This window comes from Rattus rattus, chromosome 6 (genome assembly GCF_011064425.1).
Source record: "Rattus rattus isolate New Zealand chromosome 6, Rrattus_CSIRO_v1, whole genome shotgun sequence".
Taxonomy (NCBI): Eukaryota; Metazoa; Chordata; class Mammalia; order Rodentia; family Muridae; genus Rattus; species Rattus rattus.
The window spans coordinates 75,740,407-75,763,371 of record NC_046159.1 but is presented as its reverse complement, the minus strand read 5'-3'; the positions used below and the strand labels follow the sequence as shown (position 1 = coordinate 75,763,371).

The following is a 22,965-nucleotide window of genomic DNA, read 5'->3' as shown; positions in this document are numbered from 1 at the left end:
CTTTGGCTAATGTCTAGCATCTTTGCATTGAGCTCAAGGGTCGAGTACCTCTGACCCCATGTTATCCAATACTGAGTAATGGGCACATCACAACAGGCTCCACCTACATCCCTGACTAGGGACTTATGGGCCATTGACAAACACATCTTCTCTCTCATTGACTTGTTATGTGGATTTCAACAATAGTTGTGGTTTTAAATTACATTACAGTTTTCTTGAGAATAGAATTTTTTCCAGTAATCTACTGGGATGACTACTTGTTGTGATGAATTCAGTTATTTGTAATATAAGACCCCCCCCCCATGGCTATGACGGTACCTGAAGGGAAGGACTTTATTGCCAAACTTCTAAAGTTGTTAAATGAAATTTCTCTTTGAGTGATAGGTATACTGTGTGCTGTAGATCCAGAAGGACAGTGCTGTTAGTGGTGTTTTGTTATCTTTTTCTCTGTATTCTCCATGGGTCAATGAGGCTTGAAGCATGGAGGCAGGGCAATTGCAATATAAGTTTGTTATTTAATTGGAGGTATAACTAATTCTCACTGTTCTACACCTAAGTATATGAGAAATACTTGATCGAGGCTTTTTACCTTCCTCAGTTCCTCCTTTAGCAGTTAAAATATTGAAGATTAAATTTCTGCTCTCCAGTAAACATTACAAATCTCAGTAGAGACGTTGTAAAAGCTCTTTGAGAAACAACAGGTAGCAGAGAGTGAGGAAAGGCTAACTGATTTTTTTCCTGTACAATGTATGTTGAAATCTTGAAATGTCTCCTTTTGCCATGCACTAAACAGATGACTTTGTAACAGACTTGTGAGTGGAAATCATTGCACATACATCCATGTGACTGTGTAGGTGGCTTCCTGGTCTTTGTGTTTGTGAGTGACTTGTCATCTACCAGTTGATCTCAGTGTCCATCATTTTCCTTGCTGTGGTATTGGATTCTCTTCAACCTTCTCCCTGTTCCATGTGCACATCAGACTCACTTTCAGAACTCAAAGCTGGTCTGCTCCTTTGGCTTGCTCTTTCTCTGTTTGAAGTCTCTCTTTAATTCCTTTTCCTCTTTAGAGCACTTGAGTTCAAGCCACCTCAAAACAGATACTCCCCTGGTCTTTACCCCATTACTCAGTTTTCTGGAGTCCGCTTTATTTTTCTTCATAATCTTCTTCTTCATGTTTACATAAAGTCCCATTGTATGTTTGTTTACTCTGAAGTATTTTGAGGCCAAAGGCTTAGTATTTCTGTGCCTTATTCACTAAACAATCTTCGTCCTGGGCAGCAGCAGTTTGTTGAGTAAGTGAAAGAACCTTGAAAATATGTGCCATGTGGATTTGCTGTCCTTGAACTTTTTTCTTACTTCAAGTTTGTAAAGGTGCATTTCTAAAATTTACACTTGTATTATGTGGGTTGCATGTTTGAAGTAAAAAACATTCATTTTTGTCAGATCTCTGCTTGATTAAAATACATTTTTTTATTTTTAGTTTATGGTTGTTTTTCCTTGCATGTGTGTCTGTGTATCACTAGTGTGCAGTGTTCACAGAGGCCAGAAAGCACGTCAGACCTTCCAATACTGGAGTTACAGAGGGTTGTGAGGCACTATGCCGGTGGTGAGAACTGATCCTGTGTCTTCTGCACAGAGTTCAAGGCTCTAAAGTGCTGAGCATCCTTCCATCCCTCCTCTGGTGCATTCAGTGATGCAGAAACACAAGAAGAGATGGGTGCCTGTGTCTTATTAAAGCGGGCCAGTGTCAACCAACCAATAATGGAGGGGTTTTGGAGACACTGGATTCCACATATCTTAAATTCAGTATTGTTCAATGAACTGATTCTTTCCCTGACCCACCTACCTTTCTTTCCCTCCCTCCCTTCCTTCCTCCCTTCCTCCCTCCCTTCCTCCCTCCCTTCCTCCCTTCCTTCCCTTCCTCCCTCCCTTCCTCCCTCCCTCCTCCCTCCTTCCTCCCTTCCTCCCTCCCTTCCTCCCTTCCTCCTTCCTTCCTCCCTCCCTTCCTCCCTCCCTCCCTTCCTCCCTCCCTCCCTCCCTCCCTTCCTCCCTCCCTTCCTTCCTTCCTTCCTCCCTCCCTCCCTTCCTTCCTCCCTCCCTTCCTCCCTTCCTCCCTTCCTCCCTTCCTTCCTCCCTTCCTCCCTCCCTCCCTCCCTCCCTTCCTCCCTCCCTCCCTCCCTTCCCTTCCTTCCTTCCCTTCCTTTCTTCCCTTTCCCCTTCCTCCCTTCTTCTTCCTTCCTTCCTTCCTCCCTTCCTTCCTTCCTTGCTTCCTTCCTTCCTTCCTTCCTCCCTTCCTTCCTTCCTCCCTTCCTCCCTCCCTTCCTCCCTTCCTTCCTCCCTCCCTTCCTCCCTTCCTTCCTCCCTCCCTCCCTCCCTTCCTTCCTCCCTCCCTTCCTCCCTCCCTCCCTCCCTCCCTCCCTCCCCCCCCCCCCCCCCCCTCCCCCCCCCCTCCCCCCCCCCCTCCCCCCCCCCCCCCCCCCCCCCCCCCCCCCCCCCCCCCCCCCTCTCCTCCCCTCCCCTCCTTCCTTCCCTCCCTCCCTCCCTCCCTCCCTCCTCCCTTCCCCTCTCTCCCTCCCCCTCCTCCCTTCCTTCCTCCCTTCCTCCCTTCCTTCCTCCTCCCTTCCTCCCTTCCTCCCTTCCTCCCTTCCTCCCCTCCTCCCTTCCTCCCTTCCCTTCCTCCCTTCCTCCCTCCCCTCCCTTCCTCCTCCCTTCCTCCCCTCCTTCCTCCTTCCCCTTCCTCCCTCCCTTCCTTCCCTCCCTCCTTCCTCCCCTCCCTCCTCCCTTCCTCCCTCCCTTCCTTCCTCCCTTCCTCCTTCCTTCCTCCCTTCCTCCCTTCCTCCCTTCCCTCCCTTCCTTCCTCCCTCCCTCCTCCCTCCTTCCTTCCTTCCCCCCCCCTCCCTCCCTCCCTCCCTCCCTTCCTCCCTCCCTTCCTCCCTCTTCTCCTCCCCTTCCTCCCCTCCTCCCCTCCTCCCTTCCTTCCCTCCTCCTTCCTCCTTCCTTCCTTCCTTCCTCCTCCTTCCTCCCTTCCTTCCTCCCTTCCTCCCTCCCTTCCTTCCTCCCTCCCTTCCTTCCTCCCTCCCTTCCTTCCTTACTCCCTGCCCTACGTCCCTTGCTCCCTCCCTCCCTTCCTTCCTCCCTCCCTTCCTTCCTCCCTCCCTTCCTCCCTCCCTCCCTTCCTTCCTTCCTTCCTTCCTTCCTTCCTCCCTCCCTCCCTTCCCCCCCTCTCCTTCCTTCCTCCCCCTTCCTCCTCCCTCCCTCCCTCCCTCCTCCCTCCCTCCCTTCCTTCCTGTTACTTCTTTCCCTGTTAAAATATTGATTATGTTTGACAAGCAAAGACTTATGGCTAGAGATTATATAAAATAAAATAATTTAAAAACATTGTCTCCAGAAATTCATGGATAATTTGTTAGAAGACAAAATGGAGTGTATTTCATTTATCCCCTAGAAAGCACATGTCCCATGGGTTGTCACCTCCCTCTAGTTAGGTCAGCCACTTCTCCTTTCTGAAGATACTTCACCAAGCAGATGGACGAGAATTGGAAGAGACTGCCTGGCTCCACTGCTCTCTCTTGGGGAGGCAGTGCTGCTTGTTTTGGTGGAGAAATGAGATGGGTCACGTTGTGATTATCTCTGGAAAAATTGTGATTGTTACCATGTATTCAAACACACCTGCAAAGAGGACATAGAAAACATGAGGTGTCTCTGGTTTTTGAGGACAATTTTGAGTCATGCACTTATTTGCCAAATTAAATAGTAGGCTTCTTTAGACATAAGTTTAAGCCAAGAGAGCTGTTAATTTAATATTTATTCAAGCTTATCAATAAAAAGGTGCATATTTCAGAAAAATATGTAGTATTTTACTTTTGGTACATTTAGTATGATTAATATATATTTCTGTGAAAACTGAAGTCATTTTGTTTTGCTTTAGGTGCGTGGGAGCAAGGGAGAAGTTCTGTATATTTTGGATGCTACCAACCCGAGACACTCCAACTGGCTTCGCTTTGTACATGAGGCACCATCTCAGGAGCGGAAGAATTTGGCTGCCATTCAAGTGAGCCTGTCGGCTTCATATTTGTACAATACACCCTGAGAGTAATGAATTAATTTATAACTCTACTCCATTTCTTCAATTTTTTTTCCCCGTGATCAGCTTCACATAACAGTACCTAACTCATAAAAGCAAAAAAATCATTTAGTCAGCATATGTAGGAAAAAAGCAACTGAACTGTCAGCTAAAACCAGATATCTGGCTTTATTGGAATTCTTGGGGGGATGAATTACATGGTCTGATACTGTGCTTGGCAGAGCTTGCCTTCAAATACTTTGATTTTCTTCAGTGCATGTTTTTTGATAGCAGTTTGGTTTGCTAGTTGCTTTGGATCATCTTACTCTGTTGTGGGTTATTCTTTGAGAAAGGCCTCATGGAGACAACTTGCTCACATGTGTTACCCTACTGTCAGAGTGAGTCTCATTGGGATCATGAGCTTTTGCAATTTCTTCAGATAAACACATCCAGTGGGATACATTTAAGTATCTGTCTATGCAGACCTATTATAAACATTTGGCTCATGCAATGGTGGACACTGGCAAATTAAAAAATCTGCAGAGCTAATGTCTCAATTTGAATCCAAGAACCAAAAGCTCTTACAGAGCCAGGAAATCTGCTTTGAACAAACTCAAGAGATGATGATTCTCTTATGCCGAACAATCTGGGGGGAAGCTTGTGTTCTTTTAGACCTTCAACTGATTAATGAGGTCCATTCCCATTATGGTAGTCAATATTCCTTACTCAAGCCCACTGGTTTAAATGTTACTTTCATCTAAAACCATTTTCATAGAAGCATACAACACACAGTTTAACAAGTTTTTCATCACCACATGCCCAGGTAAGACCCCTATGAAATTGATTGGCGCAAGTAGAAATCAGATCTCAGGGAACTGATTCACTCTACTGTTGTATACTGCCACATATGCCATTTGGTTCCTGTACAGATTATGAGTTAAGCAATTGCTCAATGGAAATAAAGGCAAAAGAAAAGGAGGCAGGTCTAGAGTGGTCCTGTACATAAATGACCGATCAGATGTCAAGAAAATGAGGGTATACTATAGTGTGATAGAAAACTGACTCATCCTGTGTAAAGTTTCCCATACTGACTCTGAACTGCAAAGGAAGTCAAGGAACCATGGCTGACATAAGCATGAAAGGAAGGAAAGACCAGGGGCCAACTGTCTACACTGTTCTAGATTGCTCTTCCAAATGTGACAATTGCTTATAGAAACTTTAATGTAGAAATTTATTGACTATTATACCGATTACACTTAATTCTAAATAAACTATAATAAGGAAAAGTCACAGCATTAAGTTTAATCCAACAAAAAGTACAGTTGCTTGCTATTTAATTTCTATCCTCAGCTAAGTAATTTCTCTGTTAATAGAAGTATTATAGAAACAATGTATTCTTTGTATGGAAACACAGACCTAACTCTTTTATAACAGCTAAGATATAATAGAGTATGGGATCTTTGATAAGAAGGATTGTCAAACCACATTTTGGATGATTCTCTACACAAAGATCTAAACACAATTGAAATTGATTCATTTTTTATTCATGTGTAAGCATCAGTTTCTTTTCCAAGTATATTTATATTTTTTTCATGTTTCTGATCAAAGTAATCTTGTGGCATCTGTAGTAATGAATTCAATTGCCATGTTCAGTTTCTTTCTTTGTGTTACTGTTGTCAGAACTATTTATGGAATTTATTTTAAGTCACCTATTTCTCCTTACTTTGCTTTAAACATACATGGTAAAGACATTCATGCACATCCTCCTTGTGTTGGACTATGGGTTAAACATTTTCCCAAGTTTTCTTTATGTGAGAACTTTTTTTCTCATTGGTTGATACTTGTGAGAATCAGTAATTTTCCTAATTTGCTTCAATCTTCAGGTTGTTTGTTCAGAGCTCTGCGCTGGGCCTCAGACTGCCTCAATAATTCTTGTCCTATCTGGCAATTTACTTTGCTCTCCCTTTAGTTAATGGAAATCATTGTGATTCTGCTCATCTAGATCTTCTCCCATCTACATGCTACTCTACTGTGCCTTGAGTTCTTACCACATTTGGGACATTGCACGTCTTGTTTTTATCAATGATCCTTCCCAAGGCACAGTCATCACGCTCACTTGGAACACTTGCTGACCATGTTTCTTCCCATATGTCAACTGTATGCTTTTCCTTGAGAGAGAATAGAAGTCTCTGGAAGAAAACGGTGGCAGTTGTGGTCCCTCAAGACATAACTGGTGACTGCAGAAGGGAATCAATGTAAGGGCAGGATTACAAGACAAGACAAGAGTGTCTGTGAAGTTTCACTTTTGATTTAATTAGGTTCTAAATCTGTTTAGCAGCCACCGTAGGCCCTTCCTTAATGGGCATGGATGCGCATGACCTTGCTTTCGTCATGGTATACTTAGGAGCCCTGTGAGCTCCCTTGAGGAAACATCTTTCTCACTTGAACAGTAGCTGAAGTAACAGATTCCTGAGGCTGCAAAATCACACTGGAGCAAGGGGCAAAGAGCATAATAGTTGGGTCTCCTGCCTGAAAACAAAGCCAACCCTCTAACTGGTTAGGATGATCTCTTGAGAACTGCATTCCAGAGACTGAGTGGGTAAAGCAAGAGCATAATGTTTCCTGCACTACGTTATGAATCACTTGCATTCCAGATTGCATCTGAAATTTGGGGCATTCAGGAAATTTTTTATTTGAGCTGTACGCCCCAGGGGTAGAGTAAACGAGAAACATTTGTGGCTATGTGGCTTGGTTGGTGGAAAACGTCAATACTTGCTCCAATTTTTTTGGAAAAGGGATTAAGAATTTCAGATCTGTTTTGGCAGATGATTGGAACTCCTTCGTGGAGACTCGATTACATTTGTAGTTCTGAGATTTATTTGATATTTGTGAATTTGCTTTGGAAATGATGATTAGGAATATGAATTGCTAGAGAAGGATCTAGCAAGCTAATAGCCTTTCCCACATGTACCCTTTTCAGAAAGTCAGTTAAGTGTGTAGACTTTGGAAACATTTCCAGCTTAGACTAGAAATTCTAAAATGAAAGATAGTCTGTTAGTGATGCAGGAGCACTCCTAAGCGTCTGAATTGTGGTGACACTTCTCAGAGTTAACTTGTGACACTAAATGAAAACATGTGTACAGTATTTGAATAAAAAATGACAAGGCAGGGTTTTCTAGGCTTAGTGTTCTTTTCCTTTTATAAATAAACAATTATTTAGTTAAAACGACTCAATTGAAATAGTGAGTTATCCAATTTGGAAAAGACACTGAATTCTTTGGAATGTCTGAGGTAGCATTACATCTCATGTACTTCTATGTATGTGTAGACTTATCTTCCACAGCTCTGTTTGCTGCATGCTGTTATCTAAGAGTGACTTGGTATTTATAGAGCCTTGGCACATGAAGGAAGCCTTTGGGTTCTCATCTGTATCCTGAGGAAGGCAGAAAGCTGGGCTATGGAGCTGGCCTGAATGGTGAAGAGTTAGACACTGAGTTCAAATAGCAGCACAAGTTCACTGTACTGCTGGCCTCAGTTCAGAGTCCTGCTCCACTGTGGCATGCACTATCAGTGCTCCCTTCTGAGCTGTGTACAGTTGCAGAGTCAGCCTCTTAGGTTGCTTTAGGAGTGTTGCTGGGACTTAGTATCAGTTTTATTAGTAATTAAGCACATGCAAATCACTCGTCTTAAAAATAGTAGTTAACATTTGTACCCTATACAGATCCCTCTCACACACACACACAAATAAAGATTCTTTTTAAGGAAATGTCCCTATAAACGTAGACATTTCTGGTATTTGGCATAAGCTTAACTCAAGGATTGAGAAAGAAAAATTGGAAAACTTGTCCTTTATACATCATTTACAGACCTTAAATTTTTCATCCCCACAGAACAAGAGGTATTAATAGAAGTTAGTGATGAAGAGAAGCCTCCCCTAAGACACTGAAATAGCTTTCTCTACAAAGAGCATGGCCTGTCACATCATTGATAGCAAATGGAACAAAATTTGGCCTTAGGCAACATGAAGCTCCTCTTACAGGAACGTGTATGGTGAAGACAGATATCTTATGTCAATAAAAAGAATGTTAAGCACAGGATTTTATAGACTCTGCAAATAGTCATTCAAAGTCATGAATAAAACATTATTGGTGGAGCTTTTTTCTTTGTAGGGGCAAGTTTTGATGAGAAGACCTTTTGTGTGTCTGACCCCAGAAGCCATTGCAATAGTTAACTCTACCTCCACTGAAGGGCAGCTCTACCTTCCTGCATGTGTGTCTCTCACAGCAGTAAGAACATGTTACTAATGGCGTGTCACAAATTCAGAGATTCTAGGAGATATTTTTAAGAGTGTGGATTTTTAATTGTTTCTCAGTGGCTTTGGTTTATGGTGCTCATTGGTATGCATCTGTAACTCTCTTGGTTACCTGTTTGTAACAAGCTTGCTCTAAATTTAACCACATGAAGCAGTAAGCATGTATCTCTTCACATTTTTTCTGAGGGTCAAATTGATGAGCAGCTTAGTTGAGGGGGGAGGCAGGTCTGGGACCCTTGGACTGTGATGAGTTTGAAGTCAAACAGGCAGCCAGAGATGTCTTTCTTATTTGAAGTCACTGAAGATTTGTGTAGGCCTGGACAGTGTACCTCCAGCCTCACTCAGATGGCTGTTGGTAGGATGAACATTTACTTTATGGAAGGGTGGGGGTAAGATTAATGGTAAAAGAAAATGCATGACTGAATTGGAAAAAAATAGAATATAGAACCATTTGGATAATGTCAAGAAAAATGGTTGAAAGTAATAGAAAGAACAGCAGTTTTCTTGTTTGAAGGGGTTGCTCTGGACCTGCTCTGTGGTGGCTGAGAAGCCTCCTCATTCAATCACATAGTAGTATTGAGCACATACACTATGCTGGGCCCTGTCCTGAGCATTGGAGGTACTATGATGATCTAGGTCCTGCATTCTTTGCAGAAATGAAAAACTTTAAAGCTTTGCTCCTTTTCATGTAAATCAGTTGTCATTCATATCTGTTTGGACTCTTGTGCAGTTTAAATACATATAGTAGCATCTGAGGACAGTAGAGGCTTGTTAAGATTGCAGAGGCTAGGCAGCCAGGGTACATTATAATCCCCATGGAATGAACTGGTAGGTTGGATAACACCTACTAGAAAAGATAGGAGACAGCTGAGGATCTCTAGCTGATAGCAGAGGAAACTAGAAACAGAGCAGGAGAAACACAACTCAGGGTCCACCCTACAGGGATGTGGATCTGGGGAGTCCCATGTTTTAGTGAGCGGGAAAGACCACAGCTATGCTTGAGATACACAAGTTCAGAAAGTCAGAAAGTGTACTCTAAGAAAGAGATATTTAAAGAAAATTAGGGAAGAAGACAGAAGAAATTTGCTGGCAGTGACAGGGAAAGGCAAGAAAATATGACCTTCTTAGTATTCAACCCAAGCTGAAACACCATTAAAAAGTAGCCAGCTGAGTAAGGAGGTGACCTGGTGGCACTAGAGCCACTATGATTGACACTGGTCAGAACAAGTGCCAAGAAACTGTAACTGTATACCAAAACACAGTCAGCAGAATAATGAGTACTGCTCTAGACTGTGTGGAAGACATTGAATCTGAACTAAGTTAGACCCAGTAAGAGATAAACTGCGAGGAAGAAGATGTACCCAAACTTCATGACCTGCTTTGGGGAGAGCTGTCCAGGGCCAGGGCCACCACTTATGACTGACTGGGCTTGTGAAGAACTTACCTGAGGTTTAAAAAGCAGCTATGACATAACCCATGCATGACTGCCAGCTCATGCATACATCATTTGTGGCCTTAACTTGCCATGGACCACCCAGAGTGCAGAACAACACTAATTCATATTCAGATAACTGAGACTGAGTACAGGAATGGTAGCATCTATGAACTGATTTGTGAAGAACAGGATTTATGAAGAACAGGGTTTGTGAAGACAGGACCAGAATCTGTGACCCAACCTATGTTTCAAAGGACAGCTTAAGGGTCTGACAGCCATGTAGGAGCTTAGGAAAGAATAACAAGAGAGTAGGGATTGGAACCGGCAAGAAGATATTACGTGTCCTATTCTCAGGAGCATAATAGAGATCCAATCTGGTGGTACCTAACATGATTCTATAACGGAGGAAAAAATAACCTTACAACCCTAGTGCATCCTGGTCATTTTTGAATATTGCAGTTATTTCTACTAAAACAAAAAGTGTGATTAAAAACATCTAGCGTAGCTGCACAACTCTCAGTGCTAAACAAAGGAAGCATGAAAAATCAAGGAAGCATGAAAAATCAAGGAAGCATGACTTTCTCCAAATCTCTAATTTCATATAATGATGTTCAGTGCATATGAATCAGATACTGTCCTAACAAAATATTCACAGGAACAATCATAAATATATTCAAAGAAATCAAAAGAAAAACTCCCAAGAGCTTCTAATGATGTATTTTAGTCTCTGAAAGACAACAGTCAATACAGAATGCTATACCCAGCAAGACTATCTCATACTTGAAAGAAAATGAAAAACAAGCTAAAGGAATTCATGACACTTTGGCCAACTCTCCAGAAAATGCTTGGAGGAGTCCATCTGACTGAAGAGAAACAACAATGTCCACAAAGATGTAGGGAAGAATAAATGCTATGAGAACAATAAGGAAACTGCAATGGAAAGCACCAAACATTGAAGAAAATCAACAATGAGCAAGACTTAAAACACAGCTTGCAATAAAAACTCTGAATTTAAGATCCTTAATTCTGCAGTAAAAGACAGAAATTACAAGATTCAAATGAAAAACAGGACCCATCAAAGACAGCTTGAGATCAGAGATGTGTTAAAGGAGCTTCTATTTAGGTGTGGGCTTGGATGTAGAGGTTTGTGACATCAGGAAGGTGTGGCCTGCAGGGAAAGCTCACTGTAAGATTTGAGCATGGACTTTGCTTTCACTGGGAGCTTTGTGGTTGATGTTCACAAGATCTAGGAAGGGGTTATGTCTGACATTTGGTTGATTTATGCCACAACCCTGTGCGCTGCCTCATGTTTAATTAATAGGGCATTTGTCTGACTGGCATGCCTATAATTTCTTCACGTAGCTTAAGGTGATCACATTATTTAGCATCCTGGAATGCACAAAGGTGATTGTATTCTGGCTTCTTTCCCTGTGGTTCACTAAGGTCCTTGAGATGGGACTTCATGCATCTCTCTACTGTATCATTTTTCCATTTGGAGGCAAGAACAAAACGTCGGGTGGTCAATTTTGCTGAAGGTTATTCAAGGTCTTCCCCAGCTATGCTTTGAGAGCTTTCTTCAACTCCATTGCATTCTCATTTTTATATTTTGGAATATACTTCAAATTTATAGAATTTACTTTAAAAAACCAGTATAAATAGGTATGTACTTGATAATACACACAATATACATGGAAAGACTAATGCCGTGCATGTAATGTTGACACAGAATCATCTTTTGAAACATTTTGTACCTTGTTAAAGAATAAAATTTGTGCTTGTAAAAATTGATTTAGTTTAACTTCACTAAATGTGTCCTCATGACAATGTTTTATTTCCAGAAAGTCATTTGGTAACAAAGCAGACAAGCACAAAGACGTGATTGTCCATAAATTCTGGTACTTCAAGTTATTGTCAGATTGTATCACATTATCAGACGTTGCATCAGGGCATCCAAAGATCTAATATATTTCTCTCCTGTTATTGTTTAAACAAATGAGCAAAAGTCCTGTAGTAGACTTGTAAACAAGCCTAAAAGCTACACTACACGATGCTCACACGGCACAGCAGAGTTAGAGCATGCTGCCCCGCTAATCTGCAGATTTCTCTATGTGGGATACTGAAAGGCGTCCATTTTTCCATCTATATGACTTACAGAAAAACCATAGGTGAGAAGCTGTTTGAGATCGATGATACCTATTTGAGAATTTGCTCATTAAGATTACATTGCTATGGAAAAATATTAAGTTGTCTGTTTTAATGTTTGAGAACTCACCGCAGTTTAAACACAGCTCTAAAAATACATATCTCTATTTTGTGGATGTTAAGAAATGGGGTACAAATAACGCTTCTATATCTTGACTTCATGATGTCACACATCACATTACATTGCAAACATTAACTGTTCTCCTTTAGAGAACTGTTCTCAGTTTAGAGAATGGTACCCTCTGCCTTTTGAAGCAGAGTTCTGCAGGTGTAAGTGAAGCTTGTTGATGCCCTTGTCTCCTGCCATGTTTGCCAACCCTTCCTCTGCTGTGTCCACATCCTTTGCTCTGGTGTGCTCTTCTCCTCATGCCCTCCTTATGTCTTCCTCCATCTGTAGTTGGTGGTGCAAGCAAGAGATAGCCAATAGCTTTAATTTCCTTGTTTTGATATTCCTCTAGGCAGAAGCATGGTTTGTTTCCTTGCTTTTGCCTCTCTATAATCTCATCTAGTGTGTCTCAGAGAGGGAGGTCTGCATTTTCTTAGGGAGCTGAAACTGATGAATCTTTGTTCACAGGCTTGATTTTTAAGATCGCATCTGTTCTCTAGGATAGGGTGAACTGTTCCCTGCTGTGTGTTCAATCACAGACCGTGATTCTAAAGGAGGCAGATTCCTTTGCAGTTGAACAACACGAAGTTGGTTGCTCTGCCTTTTTCATTATTCTAAACTCAACTTGTCTTTTTCTTGCCTTACATAATTTCTGGGATTGCTAAGCTGTTTTCTTTTTGATCTGAAAGCTTTGTAAACTATTAATCCATCTGTTATTGTGTCAGTCATTTTCACTGCACTGCAACAGACAGCTCAAATTTGTTTGTTTTTGCAGCAAGGTCCCATGTTTAGCCCAGGCTGGCCTCTCACAGATGGTGTTCCCTCCCCTTCAGTGTCACACTTGTAGTTCAGGCTAGGCTCTAACAGGAGGTGCTCCCTCCCCTTCAGTGTCTCAGGTGTGTAGCCCAGGCTGGCCTCTAACAGAAGGTGCCCCTTCCCCTTCAGTGTCTCAGGTATATCTCAGGCTGGCCTCTAACAGGAGGTGCTCCCTCCCCTTCAGTGTCTCAGGTGTGTAGCCCAGGCTGGCCTCTAACAGAAGGTGCTCCTTCCCTGTCATCAGTACATCAGCCCCCATGCCCCCAAGTACTGGGACTAGAGGTGTACATCACCAGCACTGCTTGTTTTGTCTGTAGTTTTTCACATAAGTGCTGTGTTGCAGCTGAGACTGGTCTGGAATTCCTGAATTTTTCCTACTGCCCCGTGAGGGCTGGAATTACAGTATCACCATCATGTCTGGCAAAAGCTCTAATAGTTTATAGTAATGAAGTCTTATTCTTGTTTGTATGTATGGCTGCCAGGTTGGATGCTTCATCCACATGGTATCCCAAGGAAGAAAGGTTTGCAGCTGTGTGTTTTATTGGCAGGAAGAGCAGTACTGGGGACTTTGAAAGCTTTTGCTTGGATAGCTTTGGCTTTGAGAGCTTTTCCTGGTGTTAGCATTGGAATCCCATGGTTGGAGCATACCATCTGCTCAGACATGCTTAGAGAGCAGGGACTCCATCCGAGGGAGTCTGGAGTCATGTGTCAGTTTGCTGGCCTGCATGGTAAGAAGGGAGTAGGTTGAAATGCTTCATCCATAAAAGTTATGTCTCGTTTTTAACATATTTTGTTTGTTAGATTAATGTTATAGATATATGTCATTAATTTCACTGTCAAAATGTTTTCCTGATGTTTCTCATCTTGTAGAAATCATGTATATATGCTGCTTGAGACTTATTCAGGGGGTTAGTAAAGAAGGTCTAGTGTGATGATAGTACCTATTAAATATCTTATTTCCTTTTTTAATTTTCATCTTTTATGTAAAGTACTATTGAGTAGAGTAGCAGTTCAGAAGTTTCCCAATTCTAGTGTAAATTACTAATTTGTAACCCCAAGGCTTGCTTCGGGCCTGAGTTTTCTTGCATTTGGAGTACCTGATGGTCATGTCAGCTGGATGATGTGTATTCTCACAGCTTACTGCCTTTTCAATAGAATAATTGTGCCTTTGCCAAGTGTATGCTCTTGTGGTTTCCCTTATATCGTTCACATGTGGACAGCAGACGGCCAACAAGTAAACAAGAACCAGGTTACGTCACAAACAGATGCTGCTCAAGTACCAAAGCAGTGTGCCCTCCTCTGCAGTTATGGTTTTTGTACACAGTGGGGATTAATTTTTGTGTGTGTGTAAAAGAAGATAGAGTTACTTTTGCTGTTTTCAAAGAGCAGAAGTGAATGTCCCGTGCATGAGTTCATGAAATCTATGCCTATGAGGCCTGGTACTTTAATAGGGATGACAGACAAATTGTCTGGGAAAGTTGAGGTTTGTAAGTAATGTTGATGTTGAAAGGAGGTAGGGAAATTGAAAGGATGATTCTTTTTAAAAGATTGTTTATCTATCTATCTATCTATCTATCTATCTATCTATCTATCTATCTATCTATCTTTTGATGTGTGTATGTGTGTGTGTTTGTGTGTGTGCACGCATGCCCCATTTATATGTGGACACTTGAGGTGGCCAGAACAGAGAGCTGGATTCTGTGGAGCTAGAGTTACAGAAAGTTATCACCTGCCTGATGTGGGTGCTGGAAACAAAATTTGGGCATTCTGAAGGAGCAGCTGCTGCCTACCCACTGAACCTATTCCCAGCCCACAAGTTGGATTTATCTCTCAAACTTCTAGGAAAGAGTCCATTCAATAAGTAATAGAATCAGAAAAAATTCAACAGGAAGGCATCTTGAGTTAATTTAGTCCTAATCACTGTCATAGTATAGTAGTCACTGTTAAAAAACTCTTATCAAATTATTGCTTAAATCACTCTGTATAGTTTTTAAAAAGAGGACCCTTAATCTTACAAGGTTGCATTTTCTAGTTTCTTATTGTATACTACTCCAATAGTTTTGTTGATTTATATCAACCTTTTTTTAATTGGATTTTTTATTAACATTTCAAATGTTATTCCCTTTCCCGATCCCCTGTCCATAACCCCCCAACCCATCCCTCTTCCCCTTTCTTCTATGAGGGTGTTTCCCCACCCATCCACCCACCTCTTTCCACCTCCACACCCTAACATTCCCCTACACTGGGGGGGGGGGATGTCCAGCCTTGGCAAAACCAAGGGCTTCTTCTCCCATTGGTGCCCAACAAGGCCATCCTGTGCTACATATGCAGCTGGAGCCATGGGTCTGTCCATGTGTACTCTTTGGATGGTAGTTTCATCCCTGAGAGCTCTGGTTGGTTGGTGTTGTTCTGATGGGGTTGCAAACCCCTTCAGCTCCTTTAATCCTTTCCCTAACTCCTCCAATGTGGACAATATCAACCTTTCCTAAGTGGGACAAGATCTGCGAGACAATGTTATATGAACACTCTTCCTTTTGTTTCATTGACTGGACCCTGTGCCACTTGTGACTGACTCTACCCTAACAAAGGAGGAGGTAAGCCCAAATCACTGTTTTGCAGCTGAACTAGAGGTCTTGGATGACAAGGAGGCTTGCCTAACTGACACTGTAGCAAGTGACAGGAATAGCAAGGCAACGGAAGTTCTCCTAACTGCCTTTAGCCCCCCTAAGTAAGTTTCTTCCCATGCAGCTCGCCTGAGTGCTTACTGTAGAGTAGGTTAAGGACAGACACTAGGAACTGAAAAATGAATATCTCCTGAGCATGAGGCCAAGGTTGTGTAGTAATAGGAAGGTTTAACCCTGCAGTCAATGTCTACAATAGTCCTTCCCTACACCCCTTTCCACCCCCACTATCTCTGCCTCCACCTTTTGGCGATACTTAGGGATTCAGCAGATTTATTAAAGAATAGTAATGCTAGCTTTAAAAATTGCTGAGTACAGGAGCAAAAGTTCACATGCAGATTTAGATGCATAGAGACCATGCTGATTCAAAACACCAAAAAGGAAAAAAAGAAAACTAGAGTTGCTTTTTATTTGTAAACTTGTTAAGAACAGAGCAAGTGAGCCGCAGCTGATTTTTGTAGTTCCTTCTATTTCCTGAATGGCGTTATTGCTTTTGTTGTCTTAATAGTTCAAAACAAAGCTGTAAATGGTAGAGTCACTGACCGACTGTGTGGTATGTGGAATACACCTTTCAGTGTCAGTGTTTCAACCTCTGATCCCAGCTGGAATCAGGACCAATCTGGGCATTTGTGGAGATAGTGGACCACTGGGGACCTTCCTTGAGGTATTTTAGCCTGACTCCACTTCCTGTATTCTCTGTCTCTTGATAGCAGGATTTAGTTCTTTTTTTTTTCCCCAGAAGTGTACTGAAGAAAGGAAGCATCCTTCATTTGTAAGAACTTTTGGGGACCAGGAAAATTAATGGGTTCAGATTATGAGAGTTCATTTGGTAAACCCTAGGACATTTGATGATATAACTAGTTCTGAATGTTGAGTACTTCTAGTTTTTTTTTCAAAATGACACAAACTAGATTTATCTGAGAAGAGGGAACTTGTATTGAAAAATCATTCCTATTATATTGGTCTGTAGGCACAGCTCTAGGGTGTGTTTCTTCATTAATTATTGATGTGGAATGGCCCAGCCCACAGTGGGCAGTTTCATCCCCAGGCAGAATTCCCAGGTTGTAGAGGAAAGAGGCTGAACAAACCATGTGAAGCTGCATTTCTCCATGGCTTCTGCTTCAGTTCCTCTCTTCAGATTTTGCCTTAGTTCCACGATGTCACCTAGAAGCAAAATAAATCCAGTTCTCCTATAAATTGGTTTTGTTCAGTATTTATCATCATAAGAGAGATGCAAACTAGCATAGTTAATTCTTATTTGGACCAGATCAATCACCAGGCGAAGCATAGGGCCAAGATGTAACCTTGATAGGAAAATCTAGGCTGAGTATGCCTGGAGAGCATCTTCTGTGTGTAGTTGGATAGACCTAGAACTGTCCCAGTGTTAACACGGAAAAGTTCCTGTTCAGAGAGAGTTCGGAGAGATTTCTCAGTTGACCATAGACCTTGTGATTGTTCACCTCAGGTCTTTGTCAACAAGAAATCAGTCTCAGAGTCCAAGACATGACAACATATTAGTATGCTAACTGGTGAGGAGAAAGAGGTCTGGTTGGGGTAGGGGGAATGGAAACATTTGATTTTTTGCCTGAGAGCAATGTATACGAGCAAAACTTAATATAAGAATGTCCAAAGCAACCTTGATTTATTGAAATTCTTCTGAAAATAAAATGAAGATTTTCACCACTGGCTTTCAAATGTATGTTAAATAACATTAACGGCAGGGAAATGGCTCTGCGGTGTAGAGTATGTACAGCTCTTGCAGAGGAACAGGGCTTTGATTTGGTTTCTTATGCTTTACTACAAAAGCAATACAGATTTAATGTTATGACTATTTTTAAAAATATATATACCAATAGAACGAAATTATAAAACAATTTGATTGTTTGCCATTAGATACCAGGCCATGTTTATATATAATTTCTTACTATGCTGAATATTCTTAGTTACGGTTACTGTGGTGATGAACATCATGTCAGAAATCAACTCCATATTGCTGGTCATCATCAAAGAAAGACAGGACAGAAACTCAAATAGGGCAGGAACCTGGAGGCAGGAGCTGATGCAGAGGCCATGGTGGAGTGCTGCTTCCTGTCTGTGGATTGCTCAGAATGCTTTCTTATAGAATCCAGAGCCACCTGCCCAGGCATGGCATCCCTCACAATCTGTGCTTTTTACGCCCTTTCCAGTACAGTGCAAGGGATGATAAGCCAGTTAGTGAATCTACGGTTAGGAAAACAGCCACAGGGCTCTAGAAATTAGTAAGGTGGCAGGTTCAGACAGAGTTTTGAAAAGGGGAAAATAACTTGAAGAAAGCTATAGGAATTATGATGACATTAAAAATCAGTGCAGTGTAGCTATTTGGTTTGTTTGGTTTACAGGTTCAGTTCCTGATGGATTGACTTTTGTCTGTGATCTGTGATCAGACACAATGTGGTAAGGAACTTGTGGTAGAAGCAAAAGAAGGCACTGGGAGGGTCTAGAGTCCAGGTGATCCCTTTGAGGACATACTTAAAATCAACTCTGTATGACTAGCCTTCATCTCCCAAAGGATCCACTCTCAATAGGATAACATACTGCAGACTAGCCCTTCAACTCGTGGGCCTTGGGGAGATATTCATTGTCCTTATTGTATCAGTTGGCAAGGAAGAGAGTTGAGTGTGATCTTAAAACCATGGTCACAAGTGAGTTGAGTCTCGGAAACTTTATGAACTATACTCAGAAGGATTTTTTCCCTACTTCTTCAACAGTTGCTTCTTAGCCCCATAGCCTCACTTCTCGCTGTATAATATGGCCAAGCACTTCAGATTGTGAAATGCTGACATTACTTTTATTAAAAATCTAGTATATCTTAAACCCTGCTTTCATTACAGAGCCTCCCAATAAACATGCATCCCTCAAAGTTATAGTTTAATATAGTGTTATCATGTTTTAAAATTGAAGATTATCTACTGCTATGCAAACCATCACAAAATGACTGATGTGCCAGAAAGCGGTTTCAATTAGTTTTCGTGGATGTTGATCAGATAAGCACTAAGATTTATGGTTGTGTCTGAGACTTCTATCAGGGGAGCGCTCAAGTGTTTAGAGAAACTAGCCATGAGGAGGGCTGGTCCTGATTTAGTCTCTTCTACTGCCCCTTCTTTTATTCTTCTTACATCAAGAGGAGTAGCTTATACAGATTGCTTCAGTTTTCCTAGTTAGGAATGACTCTGTTTCTGGAGGTGTAGATGTTCTGAAACATGGTCTCATCAATGTGACTAAACACAGATTGAACCTTTGAATTTTATCTTTCTCAATGTTGGTGAATAATGATCATTTCTGATATTCTCCAGGAACTGTAAAATATATATTTGCTTTTGTTCATTTTAACATACATTTAAGAACAAAAGCAATTGTACTTCTATGGGCACTTGGGAAGTGTGGACAAGAGAATTGACACAAGCTCAAGCCTATCCTTGAATGTATAGCCTGTCTGTGTAACATTAGGTGGTCTAAGACTATGGTGAGACCTTTCTCAAACGATGTGCTTATTCTTGTTGTCAATAAGACAGGATACTCAACAGCATAGGAACACACCTTTGCACGTGTGAGAGTGCTTCCAGAGCGCTTCGACTGAGTCCCATGGGAAAACCCACTCTGAATGTGGGCAAGCACCTTCTCACAGTCTGGGTCCCAGACTTAAAAACAAGAAATGGAGCTGAGCACAGTATTTTTTCTGTCTCTGTCTCTGTCTGTCTCTCTCTCTCTCTCTCTCTCTCTCTCTCTCTCTCTCTGTCTCTCTCTCTCTCTGTCTGTCTGTCTCTCTCTGTCTGTCTCTCTGTCTCTCTGTCTCTCTGTCTCTCTGTCTCTCTGTCTCTCTCTCTCTCTCTCTCTCTCTCTCTCTCTCTCTCTATATATATATATATATATATATATATATATATATATATATATAGACTCTTCTCCTAGCAATGACTTCGGAGATCCTTATGGATCAGACTCAGACTGCCAGAATAGCCTTCCCTCAAGTTGCTTTCTTATGTGTTTTGTAACAGCAGTGGGTTGCTGAGGTAGTTGGCGAACTCAAGTGAACCTATAGAGAGTAGCTCCTTTGTATTCCTGCCAGTGCTGTGTGTGAACTTTTCAGTAGTGCCTTTTCAGTAGGGGTTTCTGCCTGTGTATACTGCACATGTGCGTCGGAACAGCTGCTGTACACCCTCTCTCCTCCTCCCCTCCTTCTTCGCTTCTTTCTCGCTGTGCAGTTCAGCTCCAGTGTATAACACATGGTCAAACTAATGAGGCCTTCACTCTGGGCTGTGTGTTTTCATTGAATTCTACTCTTCAGTGGCACTTATTTTTCTTGCTCTTTCTTTCTTTTGTCCAGGAAGAAGTTTAGATAAATTTATTTTGTGTATTGTATTTATCTTCAGCAACCAAACTAGGAACTCTCTCAGGGAAGCTCCTCAGATATGCAAGAAAACCCACGCTGAACAAGTCTCCTGCACAGCCAGCCTAGCAGCCTCAGGATTGGAAGATTTGAACAAGGTGCAGGGAGGCATTTTGGACCAATTTTGTTCCAAGAGTTAACATTCTCTGGGAATTTCTTAGGTTCTGCAGTGTTCCTCCTGTGTGACTTCTACTGGCTGAAGGGCCTCCAGGGTAGTTATCATTTCAGCTCTTACTGATTCCTGCTTGCTAGATTTTCCTCTCGAAGTCTGCTGCTGGTTACCTTTTTTCTTTTCATTTGCCTTCAGTAATTTCCATAGCATAAGCAAGGCCTAAGAGATGCAGTACACAGGATCACTCAGTCAGTATCTTAAATTTCCTGTGTCTAGTGTCTTTGGTATTTCTGGTTCAGCTCTTTGGAAATCGTGTCTGAAATGAATTTGTTTATATTCCCTCTATTTTGTGGCAGAATTTGAAACTTTTCTCTTTTAATTTTTATGCAATATTGATCAGAACAAAATCATTAAGACATACATATTTATAAATGTAATTTATATGAAACCATTCATCTTCATAATTTGTATATAGTTGTATTTTATATGCCAGGTGACCTGAATACTTTAAAACATCCAGGTAAATTAGAAATAAAGAAAAATTAATAATAACTTCGTAGGCACATAGGCCTCGGATATTTCAGTATAGTGTTTATTTGTTTGCTTGCTTGTTTGTATTTGGAGACAAGGTCTCCTGCAGCCTAAGATGCCTTGAATTTATATTGTATCTGAGTCTGACCTTGGTCCCTGATCATTCATTTCCATTCTCAAGTGCTAACAACTCTGTTGTGGATATCACATACTAAATTAATGGATCTTAAAGAGATATCAGAAGCTAATCATGCTTTAGCATTTTTACCTTTATTTCAGGAAGGAGAAAATATTTTCTACTTGGCAGTCGATGATATAGAAACAGATACAGAGCTTTTGATTGGCTACCTGGACAGTGATGTGGAGGCAGAGGAGGAGGGGCAGCAAGCTCTGACCATGGCCAAAGAAGGCAAAGTTGACCACTCTAAGGGACAGTTGGCAGCTGGAAGTAAAGGTACTGCATCTTCGTGATCTGAAGGAGACATTGAAGAGGAATGTAGCTCGCGTTATTTGAATTATACTTGTGTGTTATTATCTGGTATTATTAAAACAGATTTTGTCAGAACTATTCTTCACCTCTGAATAGCAGAGAAAGATCGGGGTAAGTACCAGGTATGTCCTATAGAGTGACCAAGGTAAGAGGGGCAGCTCTGGTTCTTACCACTGTGATAGCACACAGTGAAGGGCTGTCTCTTCCTGCACTGGCTCTGCCAGTGTCCAGTAAGAAGCTCACTCAGGCTCTGAGGGTTTCATCCCATGTACACGTGAGGAGGGCAGATCTGTAAGGTGGTCCCTCTGTGTCCTGGAGATCTGTCTTCTGAGATCTTCTGAGAATCTGGACATTCTGAAAATCTATTTTTAGTCTAGTAAAAGGAGTGGATAAGATTGCTAAATTGTCCTCATCTGTGGATCAAAAACTTCAGGTGACCATAGGTGATACCTGCAGTCTAGGAGATAGATGCCAGTTCATTGTCAACTGATATGAAATAATCCTTTATTACTGGTTCTGTTTTATTCCTGCAGAAAATGTGAGGGAAAGTGCTGTGTTGTAGCACATGGTATCTTTGTCAATTTGGATGAAACAATACTTTTAAACAGTCAGAAATTTCTCGTTCACAGTTCTGTCTGCAGTTTACATTCAAGCCGAGGGACCAGCACATTTAGTGTCTGACTTCTTTCTCATTTACAAGAGTTAAACCTACAAGACACAAACATGACCGCAGTAAAAGAAACAAAGATGTCAGTCACATGTTTACCAGTGTAGCATTTGATTATGAATGTGGCATCTTAAATGTGTAAATGACTTAGAGTTAGAAGTGAGAAAAAGAGCACCATGGGACAGTGCACCTAAGGTTTGATCACAGACAATGCACTTCACAGACCAGACACGTGTGGCTTTGGTACGCACAACTGTGTCTTCAGAGTGGCATTATTAGTGATTTTAATTTTTTCATATTTAATATATTTTAACACAGTGGCATCCTAAAGAACGTGGGTGAAGCTCTGCCAGGGGCACCTCACTCCTGCAGCTGCACAGACAGCACCTTTTTCAGGCTGTACCTTATTTCACATCGGTGTGAGTCCCCCCTTTGGCAATTGACGATAGTGTATGTCTGTTGGATTCTTCTCCTTGTAAAGTTCAGAGTGAACTAAAGATGATTTTAGGAAAAAATTTGCTTTGCAGTTCAGCATTTATTGTCATTTCTTATCTGAAACATTACCATTAAAAGGGAAATTACAGATTGAATTTGATTTTGTAATACCTCTGTGAAGCATAATAAAGTGGTTTATAAAATAGGTTTTCTGATAACATTTTTTGTTTCCTGTTTAATGGGGACAATGCTAACATTTGTTAGAGAAAAAAATGGCCTGTAGTAGATACAACTAGTTTGATTTTTAAAATGGGGGCCAAAGCTAATTCCTGGCTTGTGAACACTGGTGTTGTACATTGCACACAGGTCACCTTGGCTGTGAAGAGGACTTTGCCTGTCCACAGTGTGAATCGAGCTTTCCCAGTGAGGAAGTTCTCACTGAGCACCTTCAGAGCTTGCACCAGAAGCCCACAGGGGAGAAAGAGTTCAAATGCGAGAACTGCGGGAAGAAGTTCCCTGTGAGGCAGGCCTTGCAGAGACAGTGCGTATGCTCAGTGGGGTTCCGCTTATGAACGAGCAGTCAGATTGTTCACTGTGTTTAGTATGTGTGTCTGTGTTTGTGAGCATGTACCAGTGCATGTGTGGGGAAGTGGAGGTTAGCCCACTTGGCTATGAACTAACTCATCTGA

At 41.6% G+C, this 22,965-nt stretch overlaps 1 protein-coding gene across 1 annotated transcript in view; it reads left to right on the top strand.

Annotated features, from left to right (window-relative positions):
• Positions 1-22,965, top strand: part of Prdm5 (PR/SET domain 5) — a 158,618-nt gene that overhangs the window by 55,799 nt on the left and 79,854 nt on the right. The window contains exons 3-5 of the mRNA XM_032906371.1: positions 3,929-4,051; positions 20,964-21,138; positions 22,643-22,817. Of these exons, the coding sequence (XP_032762262.1) occupies positions 3,929-4,051; positions 20,964-21,138; positions 22,643-22,817 (473 nt within the window). The remainder of the gene's footprint in view (positions 1-3,928; positions 4,052-20,963; positions 21,139-22,642; positions 22,818-22,965) is intronic.